This window comes from Grus americana, chromosome 16 (assembly GCF_028858705.1).
Source record: "Grus americana isolate bGruAme1 chromosome 16, bGruAme1.mat, whole genome shotgun sequence".
In the NCBI taxonomy this organism is placed as follows: domain Eukaryota; kingdom Metazoa; phylum Chordata; class Aves; order Gruiformes; family Gruidae; genus Grus; species Grus americana.
This window is the reverse complement of record NC_072867.1, coordinates 5,444,117-5,454,739: the sequence shown is the minus strand read 5'-3', so window position 1 is coordinate 5,454,739 and position 10,623 is coordinate 5,444,117. Positions and strand designations below refer to the sequence as shown.

The window sequence follows — 10,623 nt, the reverse complement described above, 5'->3', positions numbered from 1 at the left end:
AGGGTGCGGGCCCTCTTGAGCCGCGCTTCTCCTTGGCAGGTCCCTGCTCGTCTTTAAACCCACCGGGCGATCCTTGGAGCACCGCCGCGATGCCCAGGGAAGACAGGGCTACGTGGAAGTCCAACTACTTTATGAAAATCATCGTGAGTGTTGGCGCGGCTCCGGAGGGCTGAGGCCCGCCCCGGAGGCCCGGCCCTGGTGGGGCGCTGCCGCCGCCTGGGCCCGATGTGTCTGCGGGGGGGACGACGACTTTTTTGAAAGAGCTGGGGTGCTATAGCTTGTCTGTTTAAGGAACGATTACGTGGTAATAGGAAGAGATTAAGACGGCCCAAATTAGACCGGTTTTAAGGGTCCTGTGAGAATTTGCTGTGGCAGCTACAGATAACTGTAGGGATTTAATTAGATAGCTAAGTGAAGCTGGACTTTTCAGCTCAGTTTGAGCTGAGCATTTTCAAACTTCTGACAGGTTTGTTGTTTTTTTTTTTTATTACATTTTAACACGTTGAGGTTTTAATGCTGTTCTGTCCACTGGTCCGGATTTCTTTGTATAGTTATAGTGTTTTTCTTGCTATAGCAACTCCTGGATGATTACCCAAAATGTTTCATTGTGGGAGCAGACAACGTGGGATCCAAGCAAATGCAGCAAATCCGCATGTCCCTGCGTGGGAAGGCTGTAGTGCTGATGGGGAAGAATACTATGATGCGCAAAGCTATTCGTGGTCATCTGGAGAATAACCCTGCCTTAGAAAAGTGGGTATTGCTGTCTGAACGTGCTCCTGGACCCTCGGTCTGGGAGGAAATGTAGTCTGAGAAGTGGAGCTGAAGGTTGTCATCTTTCCTTCAGGCTGCTGCCTCACATCCGTGGGAATGTGGGCTTTGTCTTCACCAAGGAGGATCTGACTGAGATCCGAGACATGCTGCTGGCTAACAAGGTAGAGGAGATCAGCTCTTGCTGTGTCTCGGGGCTGGCTGATATTTAATTAAAAATAAAATGGAAACTGCACAGGGGATATCTGATTATTAGGAGTGTTCAAGGGTTGGGAGCTAGGCTCCTGCGGCCTTAGCCAAACTGCTTACGTTCAGCTGTCTCACTTGTGTGTGTGCCTGGGTGCTGTCCACCCTGGAGGAATGCTTCAGGAGGGAGTTGATGCCATCCCATGAGGGCTGAGCATTCTTTCAGCTTCTCATTTCCCCTTTCTCCAGGTGCCAGCTGCTGCCCGTGCCGGTGCTATTGCTCCTTGCGATGTGACTGTGCCGGCCCAGAACACCGGTCTTGGACCTGAGAAGACCTCCTTTTTCCAAGCCTTGGGCATCACCACGAAGATTTCCAGAGGAACCATTGAAATTCTGGTTAGTGAGCAGCGTGCTGCTGTTGAAGCTCTTCCTTGACTGGAGGGCCTTGATCATGGCGGTTGACAGAGCTGTAAAGTCAAAGCTCCCACTAGTGCTGGAATGCTGTGTTAGCAGTCTGAGTGCTGTGCTTCGGCGACTTGGAGGAGGATGTCTGGCTGCCTTGGGTGTGAGTGCGGGGGGATTTAAGTTCTCAGTCAGATCCCAGCTGCACGGTTAAGCTCTGCAGGAGGAACTCGCGGGTGAGCTGCCTGCAGGTAATGCAGGAAGGGCACTGCCTCTCTCCTAGCTAAGATGTACCTGCTTGCGTGGTCTAGGGCTTTCTCCACCGGTGCATCTGAACTTGGAGCCTGATTTTGTTGTGCTCGTTTCTTCCTTCAGTTCCATCTCTTGCCATTGGAAATGGGCGCTTGTGTCCCGTTGTGTTGATGTGCCTGAATTTCTTTGTGTGTATTCACTCCTTTTCCCCTTATTTCCTCAGAGCGATGTGCAGCTCATCAAGACCGGAGACAAAGTGGGCGCCAGCGAAGCCACCCTGCTGAACATGCTGAACATCTCCCCCTTCTCTTTCGGGTTGGTGATCCAGCAGGTCTTTGACAATGGCAGCATTTACAATCCCGAAGTGCTGGACATCACCGAGGAGACCTTGCACAAGCGCTTCCTGGAGGTGAGTGCCACAACATTCTACCTCTTCTGCCTGCCTGCCATGGCAGCCAGCACTGCCCCACGGGGTCCTGCAGAGCCAGGAGCTCTCCCCAGTGCCTTGCAGAAACAGTCTGTCAGGGAGTTCCTTCCATAGGCTTTTTTGTCTGAAGCTACTTCAGAAAGCGTTTGGGGTCATTTAAATCCTTGTCTGATTTCACTGGAGCTGTGTTACTTGTGCGTGTTGCATGCTGTCCCTCGCCATGTTGGCAGTGCAGAAATGTGCCGTCATCTGGCATGGTTTCTAGTCTGGGTTATTTCTCGGAGTGCAGAAACATGAATCCATCTCTCTCCTCACAGGGTGTTCGTAACGTTGCCAGCGTCTGTCTGCAAATTGGGTACCCAACCATTGCTTCTGTGCCCCACTCCATCGTCAACGGGTACAAGCGGGTCCTTGCCGTGGCAGTGGAGACCGACTACACCTTCCCGCTGGCTGAAAAGGTAAGGGCTGAGCGATGTTAGAAACACAGCCGGGCACTTTCACAGAAACACCCTGCACGTCGCCTGGTTTGAAAGGACTTGGACCCACCTGTGTGAGGGACCTGTCCTGAAAAGGGGTGCTTGCTTCTGTGTCTTGTATACAAATGGCAGGAGAAGGGTGAATTACCTGCCATTCCTTCCCCCCGGGGCTGTTACACTCAGCGTAGCTGAAATGTCTTTGATTCTTCACGGGTGGCAATGATAAGTGCATCTGTTTGGCTTCTGGCAAGTGTTGCCTTTATGATTGCAAAGGTTCAATCTTTCAAAATGTTTGTTTCCTTTGAGTTTACCTTTTCCTCCCCACACACTTTTGCAGGTGAAGGCCTTCCTGGCAGACCCCTCTGCTTTTGTGGCGGCCGTCCCTGTGGTAGCTGAAACAGCTGCACCCGCCACCGCCGCTGCCGCTGCTCCGGCGAAAGAGGCCGCGAAGGAGGAATCGGAGGAGTCTGATGAGGACATGGGCTTCGGGCTCTTTGACTAACAGCAGCCACCATCTGTCTATTTGTGTCAGAGTTGGTCTAATGGGAGAAATAAAAAGCTATTTTACACCTTCACGTGTGCCCGCATCGGTGGTGTAGTCACCAGATCACCCGGGGCGTGGGAAACGCGTCACCCGCGGGGCAGAGGAGTGGTTGTTCCTCGGGCCTACACCTGCTGGCAGTGCGGCCCTCCCTGCCGGGTGCGGCGCGGCTGCTGTAGCCAGGGCCGAGCAGAGGCCTCTCCCGGCTGCTTGTCCGGGCGGTGGAGCCGCCTCTCGCCCCCCCGGCCCCCTGCGCTGAGGGCTTGGTTCCGCCGTGCGGAGGGGCCGGGCCGGGCCAGGCGGCAGCACGGTCGCCATGGAGACGGGGCCGCCCCGGCAGGCTCCTCGCGAGGCCCGTACCGGAAGCCGCTACCGCTTCCGGGGTCACAGGCGGCGCCATGGCGGCCGACACGCAGGTGAGTGCGGGACGGGCCCGTGGCGTGGCGGCCGCGGCCCGGTGACGGCGGCCGGTGTGTCCGCCTGGGGCCGCGCCTGCTCTCGCTGCGCCGCGTTCCCTCGGCCCGTCTGCGGGGCCTGGCCCGGCGCCCGCGGCCGGACAGGGACGTGGCAGCCGGCCCGGGCGCGTCCCGGGGCGAGAAGGCCGCGCCGGCGCTGCCCGCTGGAGCCGTCCGCACGGAGGCCGCACCGGCGCCGTGTCCCGGCTCCGCGGAGTAAGGGAAGGGGCGCCCCGCTGCTGGCCTCTTTCCAGCACGGAGGCGACCGGTGAGCCCGGGCTGAACCGCCGCTCCCTGAGCGGCAGCCGGGGGCCGCTGCGGCCCGGAGAAGGGGCAAGGACCGGCGGCTGCCGCGCTCGGAGGGTCCCGAAGCGAGTTCCCGAGAAGCGACTGGCGCAAGCAGCGTCCCTCCCGGCTGCATCTCGCCTGCGGCTGCCGGTCCTGCGCCGGGCCCGTGGCGCTCCCCGCTGCTCGCAGCGCCTCAGCGGGGGCTGCTGCCCCTCCCGCCGGGCCCGCGGCTGCCGGGGGCCCGTTCAGGAAGGGAGAGCCCGAGCGTTGTCCCCGCTCCGGGCTGCTGAGCGGGGCCCGCCGGGCTGTGGCCGCTCCCGGGTGCCCGGGCTGGCAGGGGTCGGCTGTCACACCCCGATGGGGTTTTTCCTCCGGCTTGGTGCCTTAGGTTGGATGTTCCCTTTCTCAGGACCAGGTCCTTACTGGTACAAACACTGTGCTTGTTCTCTGCGCTTGCAGCAGCGTTGCTTGCGTTCCGCCTCTGTAGCGTGTGTATGTATGCATCCTAATAAAAAGAAGAAGCAAATGGGTGAAGCCTGTCCCAGTGGCTCTTCTGTGGAGTGGGGAGTTGTAGTTTGTGTGCCACTAGGCTGCTTGGGAAGTCCCGTAGTGCTATACGTGATTTATGCTTTTAATTTCTAGGCTGTTTGGATAATTTTAATGTGTTTTTCATGTCTGTACATCTCCCTGCTTGTGATTAAGCAGCGTGAGTAAGCGCAGCTTGGTTTGAGTTTGCATATGATGAGCTCATGTAATTGAAAGGTCTGAAAGGAGATGAGCTCTTTAATGGCGGCTTCTTCTGTCAGCTCAGATGGTAACGGCGTTTGTCCTCCTCCGCAGGACGACCCATACCTTCACTTTCAGAGGTGCAGCCCCGCTTTCGGCCCGTTTTTAAGGAAAGCTCAGGGTGTGAGGTGGTCACAGTGTTGGGGAGGTGGGGGTGTCTGCAGGATTACCCTTCCTGTGTGGCAGCAAAAACCCTCCACTGAAAGCAGCTCTTGAGAAGGATGGAGGCAACTGCCATTTCTAATTGCCAGGTTTCCTGTGCTTAGAAAACGACCTGTTGTGGAAAAACTGGTGGAGTTTTGCTGGAAGAGGGACAAAACAGCTTTGATGAGTTTCTAAAGGCATGTTTATTTGCTCCCGTTCCGTAAGGTGATGATGGTTACTATTAAGATATAAAGTCGCTCGGTTTAAGAGGTGAATTTTAAAAGCCTTTTCTGGAGAGCTGTGTTTTGTTTTACATAAATGCAGAAAACCCGTGAGCGTAGACCTGGCTGAGCCCTGTTCAGCCCGCATGAAGTCTTTTGTCTTGTGTATTTTGCAAAACTTGGAAGTTCACGGAAATAGTTTCAGTAGTTCAAGAAGCAAGTTGCTGATAACTTAAATTTCTTTTTAGTCTTTCCAGACAGTTTATCTCACTGTCTTGATAGCGCTTGAAAACCAAACCAAACTATTTACAGGAGTTAAACTCGGTGAGCGGTCTCAGTCCTGTCTCACTCTAGATCCAGGCACGCAGTAGCACAGGCACGAAAAAGACCCATTCAGTTGTGCGATGTGATTTTTCGTTTTGCTTGGGTAACCTTGGGCACTACTGATAGCGCGTGGAAGGAGTTTGATAGCGAAGTGCAACCTTTTGTAATCTGGCGAGTCCAATTTACAAAATCCTCGCAATGCGCCTGTTAATTCTGGAAAAGCCTAAAGGCGAGCAGTTTGCTCTTTTGCTGCGCCTGTGTACAGAATTTCACAATTATTGAGAGCCTGAAACCACAGAGCAGTTTTTCACTGAAAAGCACCTTTGTGTCTTTGAAATGCAGGTTTTTTGGTGCTTTTAAAGGTCCTGTACTGTAGGCTATTGATCTTATTTCTCACTCTGTCCTACTTTTAGAGGGGTAAATGTATCTTACAGAGCGTGAGTGCTGTCACAGGGCCCCAGGTTAACAAACAGAAAGCAGTTATCCTTCAGCCAAAGGGCAAGGTTTCAAATTTCTTCGTGTATGATGTACAGTGACCCTTTCCCCAGCAGGTAGGACTGTGGGTGCTCATATTTGGTCACTAAGAGGTTGTGTGGCAGCAGATGACATTTTATTTCCCCTGGTTTTGTGGTCTGTGTGTTGATAGTGAAGGCAGTCTGATGGTTTTTTCCTCTGTGTGGTTTTAGATTTCCGATACACTGAAGCGGTTTGCAGTAAAAGTAACTACAGCTAGCGTGAAGGAACGGAGAGAGATCCTCACTGAGCTGGGAAAATGCATTTCTGGGAAAGGTAAAAGCTTTGGGGCACTGTTCTGGTTAACAGGCTGGAGAAAACTGTTAAAATATTTTGTTTCAAAGGCCGTGTGAAACTTGAGGGGTAGTTTTTTGAAGGAGGGGGCTGGCAGCATTTGGAGTCTGTGCTTCCTCACAACGTTAATTCTGAGCGTGGGGTTTGTAGCTAACACAGAACTCCAGTTACTAGCATGTTTGCTTTTCCAGTTAGTACCACATATACATATGTAGAGACGGGGCGAGTATGGAAGATTTTAGATAGTGTTAATAAAACAATTGAAAGAAATTTTAAAAAATCTTTTTGATTTCTCAGATTTTCTAAAGATGACTGTGAAATAGCATGTGTTGCAATTTTGTCTTGTTTTAAAAAAATGCATAAAATGTATAAAAAGAGAGAACTCCGACTATGGTCCTCGCAAACAATTTCATAGACGCATATGGGCTGTGAGGCATTCACTGATTTCAGTTGTGAAGTGAACGATGTTTGTGTTAAAGATTAAGAGCTCAGTGATCTATGAAGAAGCGTTTTGAAATACATTCTGTTACAGATCTTCCAGAGGGTGCGGTGAAAGGCCTTTGCAAACTGTTCTGCCTTACTCTGCATCGATACCGGTGAGTAAATTGATGTAGAAAGGCTTTGTTATTTAATCTATCAGTATTTATGTATTTATTAGTTAAACTGATATAGAGCATCAAGAAATGTTAGCATGCAGTGTCACATAGATGCATATGACACTGAATGGTGCCATCTAGTAATTACACTCTCAAGTTATGTTTGAAATTAAAAAGTTTTACAACACTTACCTTGTGTTTCACTTTTAATTTTGAAATTAAAACTTGCATCCTGTGGTTCAGTCTGCAAGAATGAATGACTGTGTCCTTGTAAGCAAGGCTAAGGTGCCTTTTAGACATCATTTAGACACTTTTAGATTGGATTAAATTGTGGCCTGTTGTAGAGAAGCTGTTTAGAACCTGTGTTTTCTTCTGCAACCTGCCGGAGAGCCTTGACATTTCTGTCGGCTGAGGAAGGGAATGGAGCCCTCTGCCAGAAACTTCTTCTCTTCTTGGAACAGCAAGGATAAAATAACCATTAGCTCGACTGAAATGAGAAAGCAGAGTCCTTTGTGTGATGCGAGTGTAGTAATATGTGTAATGTTGGCAGGATCTATAATGTTCACGGAGATATATTTTTTGTTCTAGCGATGCAGCGTCCCGCAGAGCCCTGCAGCTGGCGCTTCAGCAGCTGGCAGAATCCCAGCCAGATGCAACAGCAAAAAACCTTCTGCAGTCACTTCAGTCCTCAGGGATCGGCGGCAAGGCTGGAGTTCCCAGGTGCTGCATGAGCTGCTTTGTGTGGAAGCAGTTCTGAGTTGCTGGCAGTTGCTCTTGTGTTCAGAGTGATTCTCCTGCTACTGCTTGGCAGAGGTGTTAAAAACATTTAGAGGCAAAGCTGTCAATGACCATTCAGATGTTCCTCTTTTACCTTTTTCATGTCTTCTGTGAAAGCAGAAGGACTATCTTGGTATTACTGCTGGTGGATTGGGTCTGAGATACAGTTTTGCCTTTGTTAACTTCATGTCTGGAGAGATGAGGAATAAACTCTTTTATCAGGAAATAGGCTCCAAAACGATTAGGAAAGAGAATTTCCTTGCCCATTTGGTCTTCAGCTGGTGGAATTCAAGACCTTATCATAGATAGGAAGATAATGAAATTTGAAGCTGAGCTGAGAAACACACTGCTGTTGTGTTGTGGTAGCATCTGGGACCAGTAGTGGTTCCAAGAGGTGGCTTAGGGTATTGTTCAGCTGACAGAGGCCACAGAGTGCCATCCTGCAATGCCTCCATGGCCAACTAGAAGTGTAGCTTTTAGAAAAATATCCTGTCTTGGTTTAAAGGCTCGCAGCAATACGATATTTACCCTTCAGTTGCAGTGGCTGGCCTTGTGTGCAAGGATGCTTTCTATGTTCTTTCACTTTGAGGTAAAGATCAAAATGGGGTGAGGATCCTCAGGGAGGTGTGAGGGGGATCTGTTACCTGAAGTGGAGGGAGGAGCTGAGAGTTAGCAGAAACCAGAACCGAGTAGTGTGCCAGGAGGGAATGTAAGCTGAGAAACGATTTGGCTGGGAAGCTCTGACGGTAAAGATGAGCAGCAGATGAGAAATCCTGAGTCACTTTTTGGGCGCTCTTAGTTGGCAAAGTAGTTAACTCTCATTTCTGTAATGCCACTGGGAAGATCCAAAAATGGTCTTTCTTCTGCTAAGGTTTTTCATTCCCAGCAGGCAAGATTTAGCCTCTTCTCTGCCATTCAGAAGTTCTAAGTGTTACAGAAGAGCTGGAACACACAACTTACGAGGAGTAATGATTTACTTTAAATGCTAAGACTTTAGCTGTATTTTTCTGTGATAAAATTGCGTCACTTATAAGGTGGTGTTCTGGCTTGGGCAAAGATGAGTCTGTTATGGACTAGTAGGTGTAAGTTACATACTGGGAACTGTAGATTCACCTCCTTCTCCTGTTTGTACAACAGTAAGAGCAGTGGATCTGCAGCTCTGCTGGCACTCTCCTGGACATGCCTGCTTGTACGCACAGTCTTTCCAACACCTGACAAGAGACAGGGAGAAACATGGAAAAAACTGGTGGGTTCTTTTTGGTTTGCAGAAATATCCATTCGGAGATAAGGACTTAAATATTTCTGATGTCTTTTAAGTTGGTGAAACATTGCAAATAATTCTGGACATAACTGACAATGTCATGTTAAAATTCAGGTTTACATGACCATCTTTTTTGCTTTCTGGTGTATTTTGGTCTCTCCTATTCCACTGGAGAAAGCAGGAGGTGTATAAAGCATGAGAGCGGGGCAGTCTTGCACCTGCCAGTTGCTCTGCGTACTATGGAGTATACCAGTGTTTCTAGACTAGGTGTGCTGGTGGTGTCTGCAGGTGCAGCCTGTATCATGGCGTGAATTCCTTGTGCTTCCCTTGAAGTAGTTGGATGTGATATTACGTCATATAGTGTCAAGCAGCTTTTTGCTTTCTTTTCACCTACTTTAACAAGCTGAACCTGCGACCATGCTCATAGCATCTTGGAATATAGTTGGAACACATTTTAAGAAGAGATGTAATGTAATCTGATACAAATTGCTGTTGCAAAGTCAAGAGTTTCCGAAACTGTTATGCATGGTTCTGCAAAGTGGTGCGTGTGGGATGAAAGCAAGGGCGGCTTGTTGGAAGAATGTAAACGACCTAAGGACTTTTTCCCAAGCAGATTCAGCTAATGACTGGTGTCTGACATGTCTTGTTTGATATGAGCTCTCTGAGCAGCAGGTGCATGAAGGTTTTCTCGGCTGTTTCCTGTGGCAGGTGGAGGTTCAGTGTTTGCTCCTTCTGGAAGTCCTGGGAGGTTCTCATAAACAGGCGGTGGATGGGGCCGTGAAGAAATTGAACAGGCTGTGGAAAGAGGTGACGTATACCTTACGTGACCATATTCAGTACCCGTTCTAGGTTCAGTTGTGTTAATGTGCCTTGCTCTCTTTCTCTTCAGAACCAAGATCTGGTGGATCAGTACCTATCCGTCATTCTTGGTCTTGAACCAAACCAGAGCTATGCTGCAATGCTGGGACTTTTGGTCCAGTTTTGCACAGCCCAGAAGGAGATTGGTATTATTAAACACCACAAGGTAAATCTGCTGTACTACTTTTTTTTTTTTTTGGCAATAACTATTGTCACTTCTTATCATGGAGAAAGGGGAGTGGACAGATGTCTCAATGAGGTTGGTGCTTTGCATCTGTCCCTTAGATAAACATTTAGTTCTCAGTGCATTTTGGGGTGTTGGGCTGAAGGGTAGAGCAGGGAGCACTGATCTCTGCTTGACTATCTTATGTGAGGATGGAAGCAAAGCTTCTTAGTGGATAGGGCTGCCTTCCAGAGGAGGATGAGGTGTGGTGTCAAGCCTGCCTTCCTGATGGTGTGTGGGGAGCTCTGGATAGGTTGCAATGTGGCTGTAATTTTGTATTTCTGCTTGTTCAGAGTGCTCTTCTGGATTTCTACTTGAAGACCATCCTTATGAGCAAGACAAAGCCTCAGAAGCATGTGCTGGTGAGATATCCTACTACAGAGCTGTTTGTGCTTTTATCCTATATGCAGCGTCCTGTGCTGAGCGCTTTGTTCCCTTTGCAGGACAGCTGTTCCCCGCTTCTTCGGTACATGTCTCATGCTGAATTCAAGGACTTAGTTTTACCAACTCTGCAGAAATCCCTGCTACGGAGTCCTGAGAATGTAATTGAAAGTGAGTCTGTCATCTCTCTGCGTTGCTCTGTCAAAAAGCATGAACAGTTGTTCCTGAGAGGTCTGGAGTTGTTGGGGGAGTGTGCCTCTCTGGACTATGCTTTCAGTCCTGTGAGCGCAGGCAGCAGGATTGTCTGGCGTCTAAGGGTTGGATGTGGAGCAGCAACATTTGTGGTGTGATCCCAAGTGTCTGGGTATGTGATAGCTACTGTTTGCACCGAGGACAGAATTTCACAGCTGAGTGCTAAGAATAATCCTGAATTAATCTGTTGATTTGGAA

General features: G+C 49.7%; 2 protein-coding genes across 5 annotated transcripts in view; both read left to right on the top strand.

The window, feature by feature from the left end:
* Positions 1 to 11: 11 nt before the first annotated feature.
* On the top strand, positions 12 to 3,086 carry RPLP0 (ribosomal protein lateral stalk subunit P0). The gene is made up of 7 exons (XM_054844855.1): positions 12 to 143; positions 575 to 750; positions 845 to 932; positions 1,204 to 1,350; positions 1,832 to 2,017; positions 2,353 to 2,493; positions 2,849 to 3,086. Exons 1-7 carry the CDS (start codon positions 90 to 92, stop codon positions 3,011 to 3,013), a joined length of 957 nt encoding a protein of 318 aa, XP_054700830.1. The 5' UTR covers positions 12 to 89; the 3' UTR covers positions 3,014 to 3,086.
* Positions 3,087 to 3,433: 347 nt separating this feature from the next.
* GCN1 (GCN1 activator of EIF2AK4) overlaps positions 3,434 to 10,623 on the top strand; it is a 43,319-nt gene continuing 36,129 nt past the window's right edge. For all 4 annotated transcript variants that reach the window (XR_008579558.1, XM_054844654.1, XM_054844653.1 and 1 more), the window contains exons 1-9: positions 3,434 to 3,468; positions 5,957 to 6,059; positions 6,610 to 6,673; positions 7,262 to 7,393; positions 8,588 to 8,696; positions 9,420 to 9,518; positions 9,601 to 9,735; positions 10,086 to 10,154; positions 10,236 to 10,344. Coding sequence is in view for 3 of the 4 variants with exons in the window: in XM_054844654.1 (XP_054700629.1) it covers positions 3,451 to 3,468; positions 5,957 to 6,059; positions 6,610 to 6,673; positions 7,262 to 7,393; positions 8,588 to 8,696; positions 9,420 to 9,518; positions 9,601 to 9,735; positions 10,086 to 10,154; positions 10,236 to 10,344 (838 nt within the window). In the remaining variant the exon portion in view is untranslated. The remainder of the gene's footprint in view (positions 3,469 to 5,956; positions 6,060 to 6,609; positions 6,674 to 7,261; positions 7,394 to 8,587; positions 8,697 to 9,419; positions 9,519 to 9,600; positions 9,736 to 10,085; positions 10,155 to 10,235; positions 10,345 to 10,623) is intronic.

Bases quoted from the DNA above. Each gene is read 5' to 3' on its own strand.
- RPLP0 (XM_054844855.1), top strand. From the start codon at position 90: ATGCCCAGGGAAGACAGGGCTACGTGGAAGTCCAACTACTTTATGAAA. The intron at 1,351-1,831 runs GTTAGTGAGCAG...TTATTTCCTCAG, and splicing joins GAGGAACCATTGAAATTCTG to AGCGATGTGCAGCTCATCAA. The intron at 2,494-2,848 runs GTAAGGGCTGAG...ACACTTTTGCAG, and splicing joins CCTTCCCGCTGGCTGAAAAG to GTGAAGGCCTTCCTGGCAGA.